Here is a 19,993-nt window from a genome sequence, read left to right as displayed (position 1 = left end):
CAAGTCTGAGAAATGAAAATGATGTCTTGTTTTGATTTACTTCTTGGATTACACTGAGGCAGAAATTTGATTGTGCATTGCCTAGACTTTTAAGAAACAGTCCAGGTAATGTATTTTCTCCATCTTTTTTCTACACATAAAAGAAAGTAATGACTTAACATTTTGTCTTCCTTCTGAAGTGTAATATGATCTGTGAGCTGAATTTTAAATGATTTTCTTTCTGCATATAGGTTGAAGCTTGTAGGTTATATAGCAAGTTCTCTGCCCAGCCGAGCAGCATAGAAACTATTCCCTCTATTATAGAAAAGGTAAAGTATTTAATTATAAGTCCTCCAAGTTGGCTGGTTTTTCTCAGTGGCTTATACCTATGTTATTTTAATGTGTAATTTGGTATATATTCAGGCAGTCAAAAATGATAGTGTTAAGAAGCTATTTATATTTTAATGTTTGCTGTCAATTCAAGAAACAGATAAATTATTTTTGAAAAAAGTTTCTCCTTCACTTCAGTTTTTAAAATTATTTTTTCAACTACAGAGAAGTAAAAGGAAAGCTAAAATGAAATCCCAGGTAACCTTTCTCTTACGCTTTTGCAAAAGTTTAGTTTTGAAAATTAGTACTAATGCATATAAAACCATGCCTTAGTTGCCTAAACAGCACATTATAAATTAATCTTAGTTAACCAACATTTGTATGTGGAGTTACATTTGAGCTGTTTCAAAACCATGTGTTACAGAGACCCTTTGACACATATGATAACATCAACGGTTTCTGAAAACTTAGCCAAGTTATTAGGACTAGGAAGCAAGTAAAAGCACATGTTATAGAGTAAACACTTGGCAGGCAGAGCCTGGTGGATTATTTCTAAGACTAATGGGTAATAAGACATTAATTTTAAAACTCTGAGTATTTTCTTTCTTATCACTCCCCTTTTAAACAACAATATCTTTTAAAATATATACAATCAATAGAGGGCATTTCAATTTTAGTTAAAATTGTTTATTTCTCCAACTGGGGATGTCCAGAAAAAATTAAAATAGTATTCCTTTCACAATTTTTAATTATCTTTGAGTGGAATATGTGATAAAGATTGAGAATTTTAAAATATTTTCTTCTGTTTGTACTAAATTTAGGCAGTGAGAAGCAGTATTTATGGTCGTCCAGGTCCTTGTTATATTGACATACCTGCAGATTTTGTGAACTTCCAGGTGAATGTGAATTCTGTAAAGTAAGTAATAGTTATACTGGAGTTCTTCCTTAATTGTGTTATTATAATGGGTACCTTTTTAACAACTTACCTAGCAGTTTGTAAGTTAATCTTCATTGTCTTAATTTTTGACAATTTTTTTTTTTAAAGATTTTATTTATTTATTTGACAGAGAGAGAGACAGCCAGAGAGAGAGGGAACACAAGCAGGGGGAGCGGGAGAGGAAGAAGCAGGCTCATAGCGGAGGAGCCTGATGTGGGGCTCGATCCCATAATGCTGGGATCACGCCCTGAGCAGAAGGCAGACGCTTAACTGCTGTGCCACCCAGGCGCCCCAACTTTTGACAATTTAATGATTCAACTAAATCCTGGCCAAAGGGTTTGATTCTCTTAATTTAAATGGTATTATTTAGTAATTATTTGGGGGGTTAATTATTAAGTCAAATACATGGAGCTTCCTGAACACTCATTTGAAATTATTCTTCCAGAGGCCGTAAATAATACATCCCCAATTAAGGTAGTAGGGGTTATTCAGAGTCTTTATAGTGTAAACCAAGAGATGAGGTGACCGTTGAAAAATTATTTAGGAATCAGCATAAAAAACATTAGTCTTTCTGTCTGTCTCTGTGATTTAAAAATATTCCATCTCAGGTGTTGCTATGATTTTCCATGTTCCCTTATTCCTTAAATAATCACTAAGTGAATAAAAAGTATAAGAAACATTTTTCACTGGTAACTAAGTCACCTCTGATAAGGATGGATACTTAGGTTAATACATCACCCTGGGTACCATTTAGTATATTCCTGCTGTTGTGGACCAAGTGGTTCTCTAGTGACTACAGAGAGACAATGTGCATTTCTGTATGTTCAGTATACCAAGGAGTTGTTTTTCTTTGTGAGAGTCAGACAAAAAGGACATCTATCCTGCATAATACCTGAACATGATAAAATATTACTGGGGGGAGGGAAGGCAGAGCTGAGTTTCTGGTAAGTTAACTCTGTAAGCCTTCTTTAAAATTTTTGTAAAGGTTGGGGCACCTGGGTGGCTCAGTCGGTTAAGCGTCTACCTTTGGCTCAGGTCATGATCCCAGGGTCCTGGGATCGAGCCCCACATTGAGCCCCACATTGAGCCCCACATCGGGCTCCCTGCTCAGCGGGCAGTCTGCTGCTCCCTCTGCCCCTCCCCCGCCATGCTCACACCCTCTCTCTCTCTCTCAAATAAATAAAATCTTTTTTAAAAAGTTTAAAAAAAATAAAATTTTTATAAAGATTGAATGTCTTTTTTTGTTTTATATGCTCAAATTTTGTACAGCATATGATGTTTATTAATTAAAATAAGTGAAAACACCGAGGACTTGGCAATACCTATGACAGTTTTAAATTTTCTTTTCCTAATGAATATTGTATTACTAAAATAGTGACTCTCCCAGTAAGGTAGTTAAAGGCATGGACTTTGGGGACAAATGACCTAGGTCAGTCTAGTCTCTGCCACATACCATCTGGGGACCCTGGGCAAGTTACTTTCTGAGTTTCCCTCTCCATCCCCCAATGGTGAAATGGAGATAATGGTAACGCCTTACCTCAACATTGCTTTGAAACTTAAATGAGATTAAATGGCACGTGGTATTAAACACCAGCTCTGAGTATGATTTTTACTGTTCTTACAACAACTATTACTACAATGTAAAGCCATTAACTCAAATTTCCTGTCAACGAATTACTGATTTGATTGGCTTTTAGATCGTATTAGGGAGTAACTTAATTTACCAGATATGGTAGGGGCATTATGGTTATATAGGAGAGAGCTGCTTGGAAAAGCTTTTAATTGCCTATAATTCACCTTAAAATGGCTCAGAAAACAAATTTATATGCATATTTGTGTGTGTATGTGTGAAGCAAATGTGGTAAAATATTGTTGAATCTACATGGTGGGTATATAGAGTTTATTGTATTTTTTTTTCTACCATTTTATGTATTTGGTATTTTCATAATAAAAAGTTTAAAACTTGGCCTCTTTTAATATTAACAGAACTCTTTATTTCCAGGTACGCGGAGTGCTGCATGCCACCTCCTGTTAGTATGGCAGAAACCTCTGCTGTATACACGGCAGCATCTGTTATTAGAAATGCCAAACAGCCCCTTCTTATCATCGGGAAAGGTAGCATTGAATGGAACTCTAAATCTTGCTAGGCTGTTGAAAGAATGCTAACGCTGTTTAGAAATTATCTTCGTTATTTATTAACATATGTCTCATATATGAAATTGGAGTATGAGTTCTTTTTGTTTAGGATTATTTATTAATTTTGAAATCATAGAATTATTCTAGAATGCCCAGAGATCTTGCCCTTTTAAAGGAATATCACCCATTCTGTTTCTTCAGTCTTATGTGTAAAATGTATTTTTTCCATTATAAAAATAATATTTGATAATTATAAAAAATGTTGGAAAGTGCAGAAGATTAGGAAGAAGAAATCCCTTCATCCAACGACAACTATTTTTGGGGCACTTGTGTGGCTCAGTTGGTTAAGCATCTGACTCTTCATTTCGGCTCGGGTCACGATCTCAGGGTTGTGAGACCAAGCCCTACATTGGGCTCCGCGCTGAGCATGGAGCAGAGCCTGCTTAAGATTCTCTCTCTCTTTCTCTCCCTCCACCCCTTCCCCCTCCCTCACACACTCTCTCTCAAAAAAAACAAAAAAAACAAAAAAAAACACAAAAATATTTGTAACATGTAATACTTTTCTATTCATTTCTGCGTGTATATTTCATATATTGTGATCACACCATACAGACGGTTTTATTTATATTCTAATTATTTCATTTAATATTGTAACAACATTTCTTCATAGGCTTAAGTTTTTCCCTGAATATAATTTTAAGGTCTATTCATGTATATACTAACACTTCACTGACAGATACTTAAATCTTTGCCATTTTTTTGTTTATTTGGTATGGCTGTGACAAACATGTTTGTGCTTAAAGCTTTTTCCATATTTAGGACTTACGATAGATTCCCGGAAAGAAAATTAAGTTAAAAGGCAATTCATATTTTAGGGGTTTTGGTACATATTGTCAAATTGCTTTCTCCCAGGTGTACCAGTTTATACTCCTGTCAGCAAGTTATTTTAGTATCCATTATATGTCCTAGAACTGGGGGCCGTGAGTCACGTATGACCATGCTAGTCAATTATCAATTACTGAGGAGCTAACTACATAGAAACTAAAAATAATTTTAATGAAAATGGTGGACAACAGAAAAAAATCGAAGTCAGAGCTAAGTCGAATGCAGCTATGTGATGTATTAGCTCTGTGGTCTTGTCAAACAACTGCTTTGAGTGTCAATTATCTCACTTGTAAAACAGAGATATTAACTTCAACAGGATTGTTATGCTTAAATAATAAGATAGGTAGAAGGAACTCAGTAGATGCTAGTTTTCGTTCTTCTTCTGACCAACATTTGATGAGTACTTACATTAAGGTAGGAATTACAGAAAACATTTGTAGGATATACAGAAGAATAATGGTCTCTACCTGGAGATAGATTAGTAACAGATCAGTGCAGTCTACCCATCAGTGGTGTGTATAGAGAGGGTGAGGTGGATTCTCAATGGAAGCAGCAACAATTTGCTCGTGTAGGTGGTATGGAAAGACTCTCTGGAAGAGATGACCCTGCTACACCTTGAAAAGGTGGATGATAGGTCACTTAGTGGACAAGTCCAGGAAGGGAGAACTGGGTGGACAAAGATACTGAGGCAAGAAAGAGAATACAAGGAAACCTCCTGGATGAAAAAAACTATTTTTCATCTGACATGTATGAGAAAAGATTTTGAGGTATTTTTTATATGGGGGAGCATTATGTTGAATCTGAATGTACTAAATTTACATCTCTTGTTAAAATTTCCATGCATAGGGTAGGAAATTGTGCAGTCCAGGTTAGCTGATGGTAGGAAGCAACATGTGAGATTAGAGAGAGCCTCTCTCTGTCAGAGCAAAGTCTTTCCTTGCCCACCTGGGCCTGTCAGTAAAGATACTATATTTAGGGAATTGTGAGTAGTAATTCAGTAGGAACCATAGAACAGATAATTGAGAGCAGCAAGAGAGAAGAGATGCAACTTTTGTAAGTAGACATCCTTCAGAATAATTGAGAATATTATTGGGGAGAAAATTAGAACTGTCGCTTTCTTGAACATTTTAAAATACCAAAGATAAAAACCATGGTCACAGTTTGAGTGTAAGCCCTTTATAAATAAGGGATTATTTGAGAAGTTCTAAAAGCAAATTCGTATGAGTCGTTTTAAGAATCGCAGCGCCTGGAGCATAACTGACTTGTCTAATACATTTTCATTGCTTGTAGGTGCTGCTTATGCCCATGCAGAGGATGCTCTCAGGAAATTGGTGGAGCAATGTAAATTGCCATTTCTGCCCACCCCCATGGGAAAGGGTGTTATCCCTGATAACCATCCAAACTGTGTGGGCGCTGCCAGATCCAGGTGTGTGGCATTCTGGAGTTTAAGTACAATGGCTTAGCAGATCTTAGGCTAATTTATTTTGTGACTTTAGTGAATCTAGAAGAAGTTCTGAAATGTAATTTTAAGCACACTTGTTTCTTTTTAGACTTTCCAGTGCTTCAAAGATGTTATCTACTACCATCTGACCCTCATGGTTTTAGATGGGAAATCTGTAGTCATTTGAATCATTGTTCCCCTATATGTAATATGTTCTGTGGCTGCTTTCAGGATTTTTCTTTATCTTTGGTTTTCAGCAGTTCAATTATGTGTCTGGGCATGGTTTTCTTTTCGTTTATCCTGTTCTCTGATCTTCTTCAATCTGTAAATTAATGTCTTTCACCAAATTTATAGTTCTTGGCCATTATTTCTTCAAAAATTTTTTTCTGCACCAGTCTCTTTCTCCTTTCCTAGAATAATGCAAATAGTAGTCATTTTGATTTTGTCCCATAGGTCCCTGAATATCTGTTCAATTCTTTTTTTTCATCTTTAAAGTAGTTTATTAGAATTTCTTTTCTTTCTTTTTTAAGATTTATTTATTTTAGAGAGAGTGAGCGGCGGGGAGGGGCAGAGGGAGAGGGAGAGAGAAAATCTTAGACTCCACGCCCAGCACAGAACCTGACAGAGGGCTTGATCTCATGACCCGGAGATCATGACCTGAGCCAAAATCAAGCATTAGATGCCTAAATAACTGAGCCACCCAAGCACCCCTATTTGATATTTCTTATATGAAATGTTCTTTTTATTTTTGTTTAAGTAGACCTTTTATTTATTTTTTAATTGAAGTATAGTTGACATACAATGGTGCATTAATCTCAGGTGTACAACATAGTGATTTGACGTCTCTATACATTATGCTATGTTCTCTGTTTAGTTCTTTTCAATGCTTTTGTCTCATATTTTATATTTCTCTGTCGAGAACTTCTATCTTCCCATTTATTTGAAGAGTATTTTTGTTTACTTTGTGGAGCATATTATAATAGCTGCTTTAAAGTCTTGGTTTACTAATTTCAACATCTGGGTCATCACAGAATGGGAGTCTATTCATTTCTTTTGAGAATTGGTCACGTTTTTCTGGTTCTTTTGTATATTGAGTATTTTTGGAATGTATCCTAGATTTTAAGTATTATGTTTCAAGATTCTAGGTCATATTTACGTACTCTGTAGAATGTTGATTTTGTTTTAGCAAGCAGTTAGACGGGTTAAGTTCACACTGCAAGGTCTGTCTTGCTAGAGGTATTAGGTCCAGGGTCAGTTTAGTTTCAAAGCCCTTGCTATTTCCTTTGGGTCTGTCCACACATGCACAGCGCAAGCGTGAGCCCCAGACATGTACGCATTCATTCCCAGAAATAGAGAGTTCTTTTCTCTTCTCTCTAGGACGACCTCCCCACCCCACCCTTTCCAGGAGTCTCTTGCTGCTGCCTTATAATACTGCACAAATGGAACTGCCTTTGGGGCAAAGTAATAGAAAGAAAGAGAAAAAGTAAGGGGGATTGTCCCCATACTCTTCACAGACCACAGGGACCCCTTTTCTGGTTCCTCTTGCCTGAAAAATGAAGTCTCTCAGGATTTTAGCTACTTGGGAGCTACTACAATGCAGCTATGCAGCAGGGCTGGTCTCAGATCATGGCTCAGGGAGCAAAACAGAAAAAGAAAAAATCCTGAACTTCTTCCTCCATGCTCCTCCCCAGCTTGCGGGGGCCCCTTTTTCTGATCATCTGGCCAAAAAGAAGGTTTCTCCCCAAGTTTTTGTTGCCTTCCAGTTCTACAACCAGTGCTGCCCTGAGTCAAAGCCAGAAAATAAAAGAGGGGGAAATAAACTTAGGAAACTCACCCCCTGTGTGGGTCACTTCTTTGACTCTTCTCCCAGCCTACCTACAATTGGTTACTTTTCAGAACCCTCAGGCAGGGGCTTTTTATATTTTGTTCACTGTTTTCCATTATAATCAGAGAGCTAGGCTGTTACGGGCTTACCCAGCCTTGGCTGGTACAAGAGGTCTCCTCTTTTTAGATTTTTAAAGCATACGTTTTGATAAACTATACATTTTTCTTTTAATTTCTTGATATTTCTTTATTATGAAATATTCTAAGTATACGAACAAGAGAGATCATTTAGTGAACACTTACGTAACCACCACTCAACTTTAGCAAATATAATGTAATATACTAAGTAATATGTAATATTAAGTAAGTAATGTGTCATTGCTTCAGTCTCTAGTTTTTTTCTTTTTTAGGAAACAAAAATTACAGATTCCTATATGTAGTCCTCTGAATACCTTGCTTGATCTCATTACCTTCCTCTCCACAGTTCACCATGGCTATGCATTTGGTGTTTTTCATATTCTTGTGCACACACTAAAATTAATTTTGAGGGTTTTTACAATGTAATTTTTGCTCATTTAATGCTATCTTAAATAGCTTATACCTCAATATATAAAGATATAGATTATATATCTTTACTTTTTTTCACGTTGGTATACATTGTACAGTAACCACATTCTTACACTGTTAAGGTTTGTGTGTGTGTGCGTGTGTGTATTTTAACTTGGTTTGAGCTGAAGTTTATCTTTATTCCAACCAAAGTTTAAGAAGGTAATACTAATAGTGTAAAAAAGATTGCAAGTGGCTTAAATAATTGAATCAGTAATTTCAAGTATCAAATAAATCTGTCCTTCCAATTGTAGTTTTTATCTGTTTGTTAAACTGGGTCCCACAGGACCAATACAGTATATGAAAATGCTATTTTGTGTATGATATCACTGAAGAAGACAAAAGCAAAAGAACAGATACCCTATGGAAAAATATAGGGTAGAAGGGAAACAGCCAAGAAGCAGAAAAATGAGAAGTAAAAAAAAGAACCCCACAGCAATTATGATAATAAACTCTTCTGTAGAAAGGCGGAGACATTATTGATTGGGTCAATAATAATGATAGTTATACGTATATTATAAGAACAACATCTGAAACAAATGATACAGCATAAAATAAGCAAAGGTGTATGAGGTTAAAAAAAAAGCAAAGATGGCTATGTTAATAGTGTGGATATCAAAGTAAAAATTATTTTTAAAAATTAAAAGTATTGACAAGGATATTAAGAAATATAAAATAAAACTATTAGCAATAATTTTGGTAAAGATTTTTGACTGCAGTTTGGGAATATGAATCAATTGTCTTAAAAATATCTGCTTCTAGCAATCACTATGAAATATGTATTAAGATTCAAGCATAAGGATGTGCAACCCAAGGGCACCTGGGTGGTTTAGTAGGTTAAGTATCTGCCTTCAGCTCAGGTCATGATCCTGGGATCTTGGGATCAGGACCTGCAGGAGCCTCCCTGCTCAGTGGAGACTGTTTCTCCCTCTGCCTCTGCCCTCCCCTCACCCCCACCCCGCTTGTGTGCACTTGGGCTCTCCCTCTTTCTTTCTCTCTCTCAGATGAATAAATAAAATCTTTAATTAAAAAAAAAAGATGTGCAACCCAGTACTTATAAATTATCCAGTAATTGACAAAAGTTAAAATAAATTTGATATATGTGTTCTGCAAAATATATAGCCTTTCAGAATTGTATTTAAGGGGCACCTGGCTGGCTCAGTTGAAAGAGCATGCGGCTCTTGATCTCAGGGTTTGTGTTCGAGCCCCACGTTGGGTGTAGAGATTACTTAAGGAAAGTAAAGTAAAACTTAAAAAGAATTATAATAAAAAAAAATTTAAGAAGAACCTAATGACAAAGGGAAATGTTTATAATAAGCAAAAGTGCATGAGACAGTATTATAGCATATAAGCTCAACTATGTAAAAATATACTTGCATAGAAAGAAGACTAGATGAAAACATGCCAGGCTATTAATAATAGCTTTTAAATTGATAGTATTGTTGGATGAAGTTCTTTTACATTATACTTTTTCTGTTTTATTGAGATTACCTGCAGTAGACTTTTGTTAATTTTTCTGATGATAAAAAGTAATAAGCAATGAAATAGGTATAGTCTTATATTTTTCTTCTTATTTCATCTTTTAGATTACTATTTAAATAGAATGCGTTCATAATTATTTTGGTTTGAAAGATTGAATTTACCCTAGAAACTGATTCTGAAGACAAAAATAAAATAAGCTCCAGATTTTTAAACTTTTCTAAATACTTTAGAAATTAATTTTAGAATAATTAAAATAAGAAATATAGATATACTTTTTGTATTTTAACAGATTTTCTTTTTAATAGGGCTTTGCAATTTGCTGATGTAATTGTATTATTTGGTGCCAGATTAAATTGGATTTTGCACTTTGGACTGCCTCCAAGATATCAGCCAGATGTGAAGTTTATCCAGGTACTCAGAGCGGAGAGATTTAAAATCAGAGCTATCTGTGATTTGTTGTTCTCCCCAGCTGTTATCAGCTCTGCTTTCTTCTTGGCTTTTGTAGATTTTTATAAATTGTCTAACATAATTAGAGGTACCAAAGTAAGCTGCCTTTTCAAGCCTATGAAACATAATATGCTGCTTTACTTCTAACCAGAAAACCTTTCAAGTTTTAAATAGTTTGAAAAGCATAATTTGCCTCTTCTTCATAGTTCAAGTATTTTTAAAGGTAGACAAAAGGGGTTTAAGTAGAATGGTAGATTAGAACAAAAGGTTCAACATTGTTAGGGATTGAGTTGTCCTTTTAGATGCCAAATCTTTCAAACACCTTTGGCTGGAAATCTCTAAATGCTGCTTTTACCTGTCACTAAACAGAGTGGAATATACTCTGACCTCCCATTATTGGTTCTTGTATCATTATGATTCTCTTTCTAAGCCAGTTTCCTTATTGGTGTAGAAGGTACTGCCTAGGGGCACCTGGGGACTCAGTCAGTTAAGTGTCTGCCTTTGGCTCAAGTCATGATCCCGGGGTCCTGGGATCGAGCCCTGCGTTGGGCTCCCCGCTCAGTGGGGAGCCTGCTTCTCCCTCTCTCCCCCGCTCATGCTCTATCTCTTGCTATCTCTCTCTCTCAAATAAATAAATAAAATCTTGGGGGGGGGAAAAAAAAGAAGGTACTGCCTGTATAGTGCAATATGAACCTGTTTGCCGTACAGAGATTGTGTATGGTGTTTGATGACCCAGCTACAATTGCTATCTTCTCCCTATTTGCCTTTTACTTTCTAAGGAGTCAACTTCTAAGAGTCCCTTTCCCCCTGGGGCTATGGAGAACTAACATTGCAGATAAGCAAGACCTGGATTTACGTGGAAGATCCTACCACCTCTTGATTATCCCCCTTGAGTACAGAATAAAGTGCATCCCTTTGGAGGTGGCTAAATTACAACTCCTTGCACAGCTATTTTCACTTGCCCACAGCCATTCAGATATGGAGCTTCTGGGTAGGTGGGAAGTAACCATGCCTTACCCTAGGAGTAGTTCTCAAAATGTGGTCCCTTGACCAGTAGCATAGCACCACCTGGGAAACCTGTTAGAAAAGCACATTTTTGGTCCCCACTTCAAGATCTGAGATCAGAAACTCTGAAGTGGACTCTTGCAGTCTGTGGTTTAACAAGGCTACCAGGTGATTCTGATAGCTCACATTTGAGAACTGCTTTCAGCAGCGATTCCAGTAAGTAGAACCTTATTATTGATTAGATTCAAAACTATAATTGATCAAGTCAAATGCATTCCTGTGTATAATAGAACAATATCCAAATCTACAGAGTAGATATTAAAATGAAGGAAGATGAGGTTTCTGTCCTAGCTGTGATAGTCATAGTTCTATGGATTTTTACCTTTATTAAGAAGGGATGCCTGGGTGACTCAGTTGGTTGGGTATCCAGCTCTTGATATTGGCTCAGGTCTTGATCTCAGGGTCATGAATCCAAGCCCTGCAATGTGCTCCATTCTGGGTGTGGAGCCTACTTTAAAAAAAATTTCCTGAATATCAAAACTTTGGTTCATTTATTCAGCCTTAATTTACTTCTTAAAGATTTTTAAGAATAAGCGTGGCTCATTCTTAAGCTTTATCTCTTTTTTAGGTTGATATCTGTGCAGAAGAATTGGGGAATAATGTAAAGCCTGCTGTGATTTTGCTAGGAGACATAAATGCCGTCACTAAACAGGTAAGAGCTTTTGCCTAGGTTTTAGTTTATGTGGATTGGTCTTTAGGGAATAGTTCCTAAAAATGTTTCAACCTTGATTCATTTGGTGACAGGTTTATTAATATCTATTTTAAACAAAATTTATGATGGAAAGCTGTTCTTAAATATAACTTTGGAACTCACTAAACCCAACTGCTTGTATATAGATCATTTTTATGTGAGTAAGGTAAGCATTTTTGGAAGGCGATTGAAGACTTAAAGGCATTCAGTAGGCAAACAGTGATTTACTAAGTAGGATCCAGCTGTCTGAAAAATTATAATACAGCTTCCAGAAGAACTGAACTTACAGCCAAGAAATGTCTTCATGTACTGGAAAAATCTAAGTATTTCTTTAGGCAATAAAGAGATTTTTACTCTTCAAATGGTACTTAGTGACTCGTCCAGATTCTTTTTATTTGTACATAATTTATATATTTCACTGTAATAGGAGATAAAATATAGTCACATTTATTACTTGATTTTAGATACAAATTGGTATTGTTATCATGATTATATAATATTATGAAGCATCCCCCAATCACATATTAAAACATCCTGGAGCATTTGGTCTGCATCTCAGGAATCCCTGGATATTTGGGGTTGTTGTCCTTCCCACAAGGATTCTATGATTTTCCTTCTAGTATCAAACGCTGAGGAGGGCATAAAAGCCCCTGCCTGTGAGGTGTGGAGAAGGTAGCATTTCCCCCGCGTTCTATGGAAATCCCAACTTTAGGTGGAAGTCCACACTGACCCAAACAAAAGCTTTCCATGTTGCCTATTTATCAGTTGTTACCCGCCTAGAGGAAAAACAGTATAAGTGATGTGAATGGCAGGATAGTATAGCAGTATTATCTTCTTTAATAAGAGATTGTTGTATTACTATGACTTAAGTTTATTTTCAAAAAGTAAAATGTCTGTGATTTTTTAGCTTTTAGAACAATTTGATAAAACACCATGGCAGTATCCTCCAGAGAGCAGCTGGTGGGAAACTCTGAGAGAAAAAATGAAGAGCAATGAAGCTGCATCCAAGGTAATAGGACACTCACGGAAACTCAAGAACCCTCGGGTGCATGGCTCAGTTAGCTCTATCATAATATGACCTATGCATTCCTAAAATCACCATCCTATACAAAATCATGCAGTAAAAACCACAGGACTCATGGGAAGAAGGGTTTAGAGGCACGGGTCTCAAAAACTTTATGAAACATTAAGTTAGGAACCTAATAAAAATGACGGCAGAGAGACTTCTGGGTGGCTCAGTTGGTTAAGTGTCCGACTCTTGGTATCAGCTAAGGTCATAATCTCAGGCTTTGGGATCAAGCCCCCCTCAGGCTCTGTGTTCAGTGGGGAGTCAGCTTGGGATTCTCTTTCTCCCCGTCCCTCTGCCCCCCCCAACTTGCACGCACACATGCTTGCGCATGCACTCTCTCTCAAATAAATGAATAAATCTTCAATAAATAAAAAAAGATGGCAAAGTTTTATACATGTTAAATGGTTAAGAAATATATATTTCAAACCCCCCCCCCAAAAAAGAAATATATATTTCAATAAATATGGTACTTTTCCTTGAAGAAGACCTGAAGTCTCTTGTGGAAGTAGGCATTGGAATGGTTACAACTTGTTGAATTAGTGTGAAGTGGTAGAAGGAGACCAGTCTGACATTGGACAGAAAGTTGTAAGAACCCATATGAATGGGTAGAGCTCACTGTCCTCAGTTTAACCTTGGCACCAAATCACAATTAAGACACCTTTTGGAATCTTAAATCTTGGAGCATGTTTTTCTACCTTTAAGATAAAAGTCCTTCAGGGGCGCCTGGGTGGCTCAGCCGTTGGGCATCTGCCTTTGGCTCAGGGCGTGATCCCAGCGTTCTGGGATCGAGCCCCACATCGGGCTCTTCTGGGAGCCTGCTTCTTCCTCTCCCACTCCCCCTGCTTGTGTTCCCTCTCTCGCTGGCTGTCTCTATCTCTGTTAAATAAATAAAATCTTTAAAAAAAAAAAAAAAGATAAAAGTCCTCCATACAGGCATGTGTAATAGATAGGTGTTTCATCAAAATTGAAAATTTGATCTAATTGTACAGCCTTCTGTTTCTTTGTTAAAACATTTTTCAGCTTTATTGAGGTATAGTTGACATATGAAATTGTAAGGTATTTAAAGGTATGTCATGGTGATTTGATATGCATATACATTGTGGAAGGACCCCCTCTCCCCCGCCATCTAGTTCTTTACCACATCCATCACCTCACATTTCTTTTTTTTTTTTTTTTTTTGGTGGAGACATTTATGGCCCTTTCAAATGAACTTTTGTATCACTACTGGAAATTATTTTGCAACTTCCTCATCTGCACTCATGGCTTTGCCTGATATCTAAAGGCTTTGGAAGTTGTAGTAATGTGTGAAACCACCACATCATCCACTACTAGTGTGAAGTGAACCACGTCTGCAGGATGTGGTGATTTCTGTTTAGTCTTTGTATATGGGTAGAATTTTTTCTTTGTGAGAAAGGTTGTTCTTGATTTTTTTTTTTTTTATGTTTTGTGTATTCCTATGTGTCTTGGTTCAGCTGCGTGCAGTTTTCTGTGTTCATGTAGTGTTTCTCACTGATAGAATCCTGCATAAGCAAATATGAAATTTGAGTTATGCTCATATTGTTCCCTAATATGTCAGATGTCTTGGAATAAATTCACATTTTCAAAACTAGCAGAATTAATTATACACAGTTCTGTGTTTCCTTGGAATTTTAATCAGTGGCTGTTTCTATCAAGAGCCAGTCTCATTCTGTTTTCCTAAACGATGTGATGATTAATCCCTTCTTTTCCCTAGGAATCATATTAGTTTCAGATGGAAGGAACTTGCCTCTCTTCCTGGAGCAGGAGTATAGGAGGCTGGCTCATCCAGCTTATGTAAAATCTCCCAACAGGCCAGAATAGCACAGGTGAAGAGGCAGTGCTGGGAACACATGGGATTGTTGCTGCTGAAGCCCCATGTGGCTTTCTGTCCGCTCTAGAAAACATGTATCTAGACAAAGGCACTTACCTTGCTCTATTCAGAGACTCTTCGGAATAGTGGGTGAAGCATATCCCCTTTACTTTGTGCATGTGGAGAAGAACCAGATTTTCAGATTTTCTAAAATCCTGACTTCATTTTTATTTTAAGTTTAAGGGTATATTTCATATTAAAATATTCTAGAATAAAATTTTTACTTTTTGTAACTCAGTGTTTTCCTAAAAGTGCTCAAATAAGACTGTTTAGTTTTGTTTAACCCAGTGTTTCCAGCTATCTTTACTGTAGGACTTGTCCGACTCTAGTATGCTAATGTGCACAGTGGGTGTCCAGGTTTATTTGATTGTGTCCCAGACTGGATCTGCGCATCCCGTTTTTCTTGGCATGTCCCACAGGCCTGTTCACAGATCCATTAGCTTCTCAGAGTGGCCATTTGGGAACCTTGTAGCTCATTCTTGTTGCCTGTTTCCAAATAAGTTTGATAGTAGCTTATTGACCTAGCTCATTTTTCACTGTATCTCAATCTAATTTGATTATATTTCCCTCAAATACTTTAGGAATTAGCTTCCCAAAAATCCCTGCCTATGAATTATTACACAGTATTCTATCATGTTCAAGAACAACTACCTAGAGACTGTTTTGTGGTAAGTGAAGGAGCAAATACTATGGATATTGGACGCACTGTGATTCAGAACTACCTTCCTCGTCACAGGTGAGGCTTCCAGGAAAGAAATTATAACGTGTTAAGTTGGAAGCTGTAGTAGTGCAGGTTCATAAAACATTTGAGTTACACATGTTCATTGTATAGGACATCTTTTAGAGAAGTATGCTTAGGTAAGATTTGATAGAATATTTATGCTTGATATGTCTTCATGATCATGTGGTAATTTATATACTTAGTGTTCCAAGGATATATTCATAATCTTCCAAGCAATCATGAGAGACTTTTTCCACCCATTCTGCTTATCCTTGACTAATTGGTTCCTCATAATCTAAAAACTTTATATTAAAGACAAAGAATGTTTTTATTGTTCTTATTTTACATGTGAATATGACTCGACTTGTGCCAATGCCCCCCCATCAGCACGCCCCAGAGGGTTTCATTTTAGCTTTGTTCCCCAACAGGCTTGATGCTGGTACTTTTGGAACAATGGGAGTTGGTTTGGGATTTGCCATTGCAGCTGCTATATTGGCTAAAGATAGAAACTCAGGGCAACGTGTCATCTGTGTGGAAGGAGACAGTGCATTTGGGTTTTCTGGCATGGAGGTGGAAACCATCTGCAGGTAAAACAGCATTTCTTTCTCCAAAATATAAAAAATTACACACAAAGATTGACTCACCTAGCAAATGCTTACCAGGTGTTCATCATGTGCGGAGGGCCCTTGTACATAACTCTGTGCTGCGTCCTGAGAATACTGGTATGAAATAACCCTGGCGTCTTTCTCATCCAGGATAGTGTATTCATGACCCTTTACTACATGCCCAAACCTGCAAAACTGTGATGGGTGGTTTTGAGATCACTGCAAAAAGTTCTGGTCTGAGAAAAGCTTGTTTTCTGCAGGAGGACAGCAGAGCTTTGTGGTTACGCGCACAGCCTCTGGGTCACATGCCTGGATTTAAATACTCCCTTGACCACATCAGAGCCAGGTGATATGGGTGATGCAGGTTAAGTTCCTTTACTAAGCTTTCGTCTGCTCCGAAATAGGGAGAGGAATAGTAACAGTTCCTTCCTTAGGGGACAGTTGTGAGGAACAAATGAGGTCATCTGGATAAAGCTCAAGATGACTGCTCACTCAGTGTGAGCTGTTCAGATTATGTTTCTAGTTGTGAGGATTCATGGAGAAACTCATGAGCTGTAGATCCTACTATGTAAGTATGGGGCTTTTTTTTTTCTCCCTAGTTATTTAAACTGTGGTAAAATCATTCTGTACTCTTAGCCAGGGCTCTTATTAGAGCTTGTGTGTAAATCATGTTTTGGGGGCTTTCAAAGCTTTGGCATATAACACTTTAAAGATCAGAGGGAAAGTATGTGTTTGTTCGAGTGTCTGTAGTGACAGCCAAGAGATACACACCAAAAAGATGATTTATGGGAAAGCTGGCCTTCTAGAGAGTCACGATTCCCTTTGAGCACGGAGAGCAAGTAGTTACTACAATCCTGTTACATAACAGTATGCAGTTTAGTTTTGTTTTTACACCTGGTCTCAGAAATTAGGTCTATAGAAAATAAAGCCCGTGTTCTTTTGTCAGTCATTAGTAAAGTTTAATCATCTTTTTTTGGTCTTTACAATACCATTTAGCACATTATTAAATATTCTCTTTTTCTCTATTTATTACACCATATAATGTTTTTCTAGTTTTGGGTGAAGTGGTTTGAGAGAAGAGAATGTATGCTAGTCACTTGTATACTTCCCACAGCATCTAGCAAATGCTGATTATCTATGAGGAGCTCAGTAAATAGAAAGATACGTTTCAAATAGTACTACTAGGCACCACCTAGAAGTGATGCTTCAGAGAATATTAAATGTGGAAGGTGTCATTCTCATTAACGCCTGGATCTATGAAAACCAAGTTCAGAAAAGCTCTGTGAGGTCCACAGGTGCATAGTGGCAGAACCAAGCGCGCCGACCTTTAATCTTACATCCTTTCTGTGACTCCATGTTTCTGTTAATGACTTGATGTTCCTTATTAGGATAACAAATCCTAAATTTTTAGTGTTACCCTAATATTACAAAACAAGTTTATGGAAAACTATCCATTTATAAATTAAAATTTCAGCCTGAAGAAAAGAAACTGCTTTAGGATGAAGAATGATTTCCTTGATATTTTGCTTTCAATTTTAGGTACAACTTGCCCATTGTACTTTTGGTGGTGAATAATAATGGAATTTACCAAGGTTTTGATGCAGATTCTTGGAAGGAAATGTTAAAATTTGGAGATGCTATTGCAGTGTAAGTAACCCAGAACAATGTGTATTTAATTTCTCTCATCTATTTTAATTTCTCCTTAAAGAGTCTGCTGTTTTGGAATGCGCTTCTGTCGTGAGTATTGTTTACTTATATTGTCAGCCCCTCTAAAGAGCTGGAAGCCTGTCTGCATGGCTCCTTTTTGTACAACTGTTCAAAATGGGCTGCTTCATTTTTTTTCCATTTTCTTTTTTTTTTCAATTTTATTTAAATTCTAGTTAGTTAACATATAGTGTAATACTGATTTCAGGAGTAGAATTTAGTGATTCATCACTTACAGATAATACCCAGTGCATGATAGGGTGCTTCAGCAAATAATTTATGATCAGGGAGCCCCTGAACACCTGGACAATTAAGTTTGATGTCTGAGCTTTGTTAATGAAAGGGCTTGTTGCAAAATGCTCCTGGTCCTTTACTACACCATGGAGGAAATGAATCTTAGCATATTACTTATGATCCAGAGGTCTTCCTTTTTTTTATTGCTTAACAAACTCTTGATTATCTGATGGCAGAGTCAAAGTGAGACAGTATTTAGCTGGCCATGGGGTATGAGATGTGAATTTGCTCAGCCTGGGGGTGGAGCAGGGTGTGAGTATGTTTGCTTATGCCTCACTGACTTCAGTTCTCATTTTGGTGTTATTTGCTGTATTTTGCAGTAACCATTCCTTTTTTCTTCTTTTTCTTTTGGGTTCATAGTAGTTGATGGCATAGCTTGCACTGTTCAGTATAGTAGCCAGTGGCCATGTGTGGCTATTTAAATTAAATTAAAAAGACATTTCCTTATTTTAACTAGTTACATTACAAGTGCTCACAGCAAAAGGTCGCTAGTGGCTACTATATGGGATAGCACAGATATAAATATAAAACATTTCTATCATCACAAAAAGTCCTATTGGACATTGCTGTATAGATGATAAAAAATATATGGAAAGTTTAGGGGTACCTGGGTGGCTCAGTTGGGCATCCAACTCTTTGATTTTTTTTTTTTTTTTGAAGATTTTATTTATTTATGTGACAGAGAGACAGCCAGCGAGAGAGGGAACACAGCAGGGGGAGTGGGAGAGGAAGAAGCAGGCTCACAGCAGAGGAGCCCGATGTGGGACTCGATCCCGGCACGCCGGGATCACGCCCTGAGCCGAAGGCAGACGCTTTAACGACTGCGCTACCCAGGCGCCCCCCAACTCTTTGATTTTTGCTCAGGTCATGATCTCGGGGTCCTGGGATTGAGCCCCACAACAGGCTCTGTGCTCAGCAGGGAGTCTGCTTGAGGATTCTCTCTCTCCCTCTGCCTCAGACCCTTCCCCCCCAAATTAGATAATCTTTAAAAAATATATATATGAAAGTTTAGTGTATTGGCATCTTTGTTTAAGTGTTGGACATAAAAGTATGCCTTTGAGTTCAGCCTAAATTTTTCCGCAAATTATTTCAGAAAATGACTTTTTTTTTTCTCTTGACTTATGAATTTTTTAGGGCTCCTCCAATCTGTCTTCTACCAAACTCACATTATGAGCAGGTTATGATGGCGTTTGGAGGCAAAGGGTATTTTGTACAAACACCAGAAGAACTCCAAAAATCACTGAAGCAGAGCTTGGCAGACACAACTAAACCTTCTCTTATCAATGTCATGATTGAGCCGCAAGCCATGCGGAAGGCCCAGGTAAATTCAGGTGCTAAGCAGAAATCAGAAATGCATCTTCCATCCTATCCCCAGAAGTATCTACCAAATAGAACACTGTTCACAGAATTCTTTCTAAACCATTTCTGAGTTTGGCACTTTCTTGTGTTTTTTCAGTAAATATTTGTTGAGATATGCGTTAGGTATGTTGTGTTACTTGCTAAGAATAGCATGATGAGCAAACCTGGACTCACCTAATGGAGCTTAGAGACCAGTAGGGGATAGAGATAGCCTAGTCACTTCACAACTGAATGCATCACAACAGAGTGAGGCAATTGCTCTGAAGGAAGCCACCCAGTTCTGAACAAATATACTACCAAGAAAGCTGATTTATTTTGGGGTCACAGGAGAAATCTTCTCAGAGGAACTAGTGCTTAAGCTGAGATCCGAAAGATAAGTAAGGACAGTCTCAAGAAAAGAGGCTAGGGAAGAGATGTACAAAGGCTCTGTGACAGCAAGGATCATGGCAAGTCTGAGCAACTGAAAGAAGGCCAGAGTGGCTGGAAGGCAGAATGTAAAGGAAGCACAGTGGGAGGATGAGACCATAGTG

General features: G+C 37.4%; 1 protein-coding gene across 5 annotated transcripts in view; it reads left to right on the top strand.

The window, feature by feature from the left end:
* HACL1 (2-hydroxyacyl-CoA lyase 1) overlaps positions 1–19,993 on the top strand; it is a 43,553-nt gene that overhangs the window by 10,503 nt on the left and 13,057 nt on the right. For 3 of the 5 annotated variants that reach the window (XR_008960599.1, XR_008960602.1, XM_026496971.4), the window contains 11 exons: positions 231–308; positions 1,131–1,225; positions 3,249–3,361; positions 5,558–5,693; positions 9,926–10,031; positions 11,701–11,784; positions 12,731–12,832; positions 15,362–15,516; positions 15,930–16,088; positions 17,646–17,753; positions 19,239–19,425. Coding sequence is in view for 1 of the 5 variants with exons in the window: in XM_026496971.4 (XP_026352756.2) it covers positions 231–308; positions 1,131–1,225; positions 3,249–3,361; positions 5,558–5,693; positions 9,926–10,031; positions 11,701–11,784; positions 12,731–12,832; positions 15,362–15,516; positions 15,930–16,088; positions 17,646–17,753; positions 19,239–19,425 (1,323 nt within the window). In the remaining 4 variants the exon portion in view is untranslated. The remainder of the gene's footprint in view (positions 1–230; positions 309–1,130; positions 1,226–3,248; positions 3,362–5,557; positions 5,694–9,925; positions 10,032–11,700; positions 11,785–12,730; positions 12,833–15,361; positions 15,517–15,929; positions 16,089–17,645; positions 17,754–19,238; positions 19,426–19,993) is intronic. The other 2 variants (XR_008960601.1, XR_008960600.1) reach the window with 1 other exon arrangement.

The sequence above is a fragment of the Ursus arctos genome, unplaced genomic scaffold (genome assembly GCF_023065955.2).
Source record: "Ursus arctos isolate Adak ecotype North America unplaced genomic scaffold, UrsArc2.0 scaffold_20, whole genome shotgun sequence".
NCBI classification, from domain to species: Eukaryota; Metazoa; Chordata; class Mammalia; order Carnivora; family Ursidae; genus Ursus; species Ursus arctos.
Note: the sequence above shows the minus strand (reverse complement) of the source record. Positions and strands in the feature narration are given on the sequence as shown.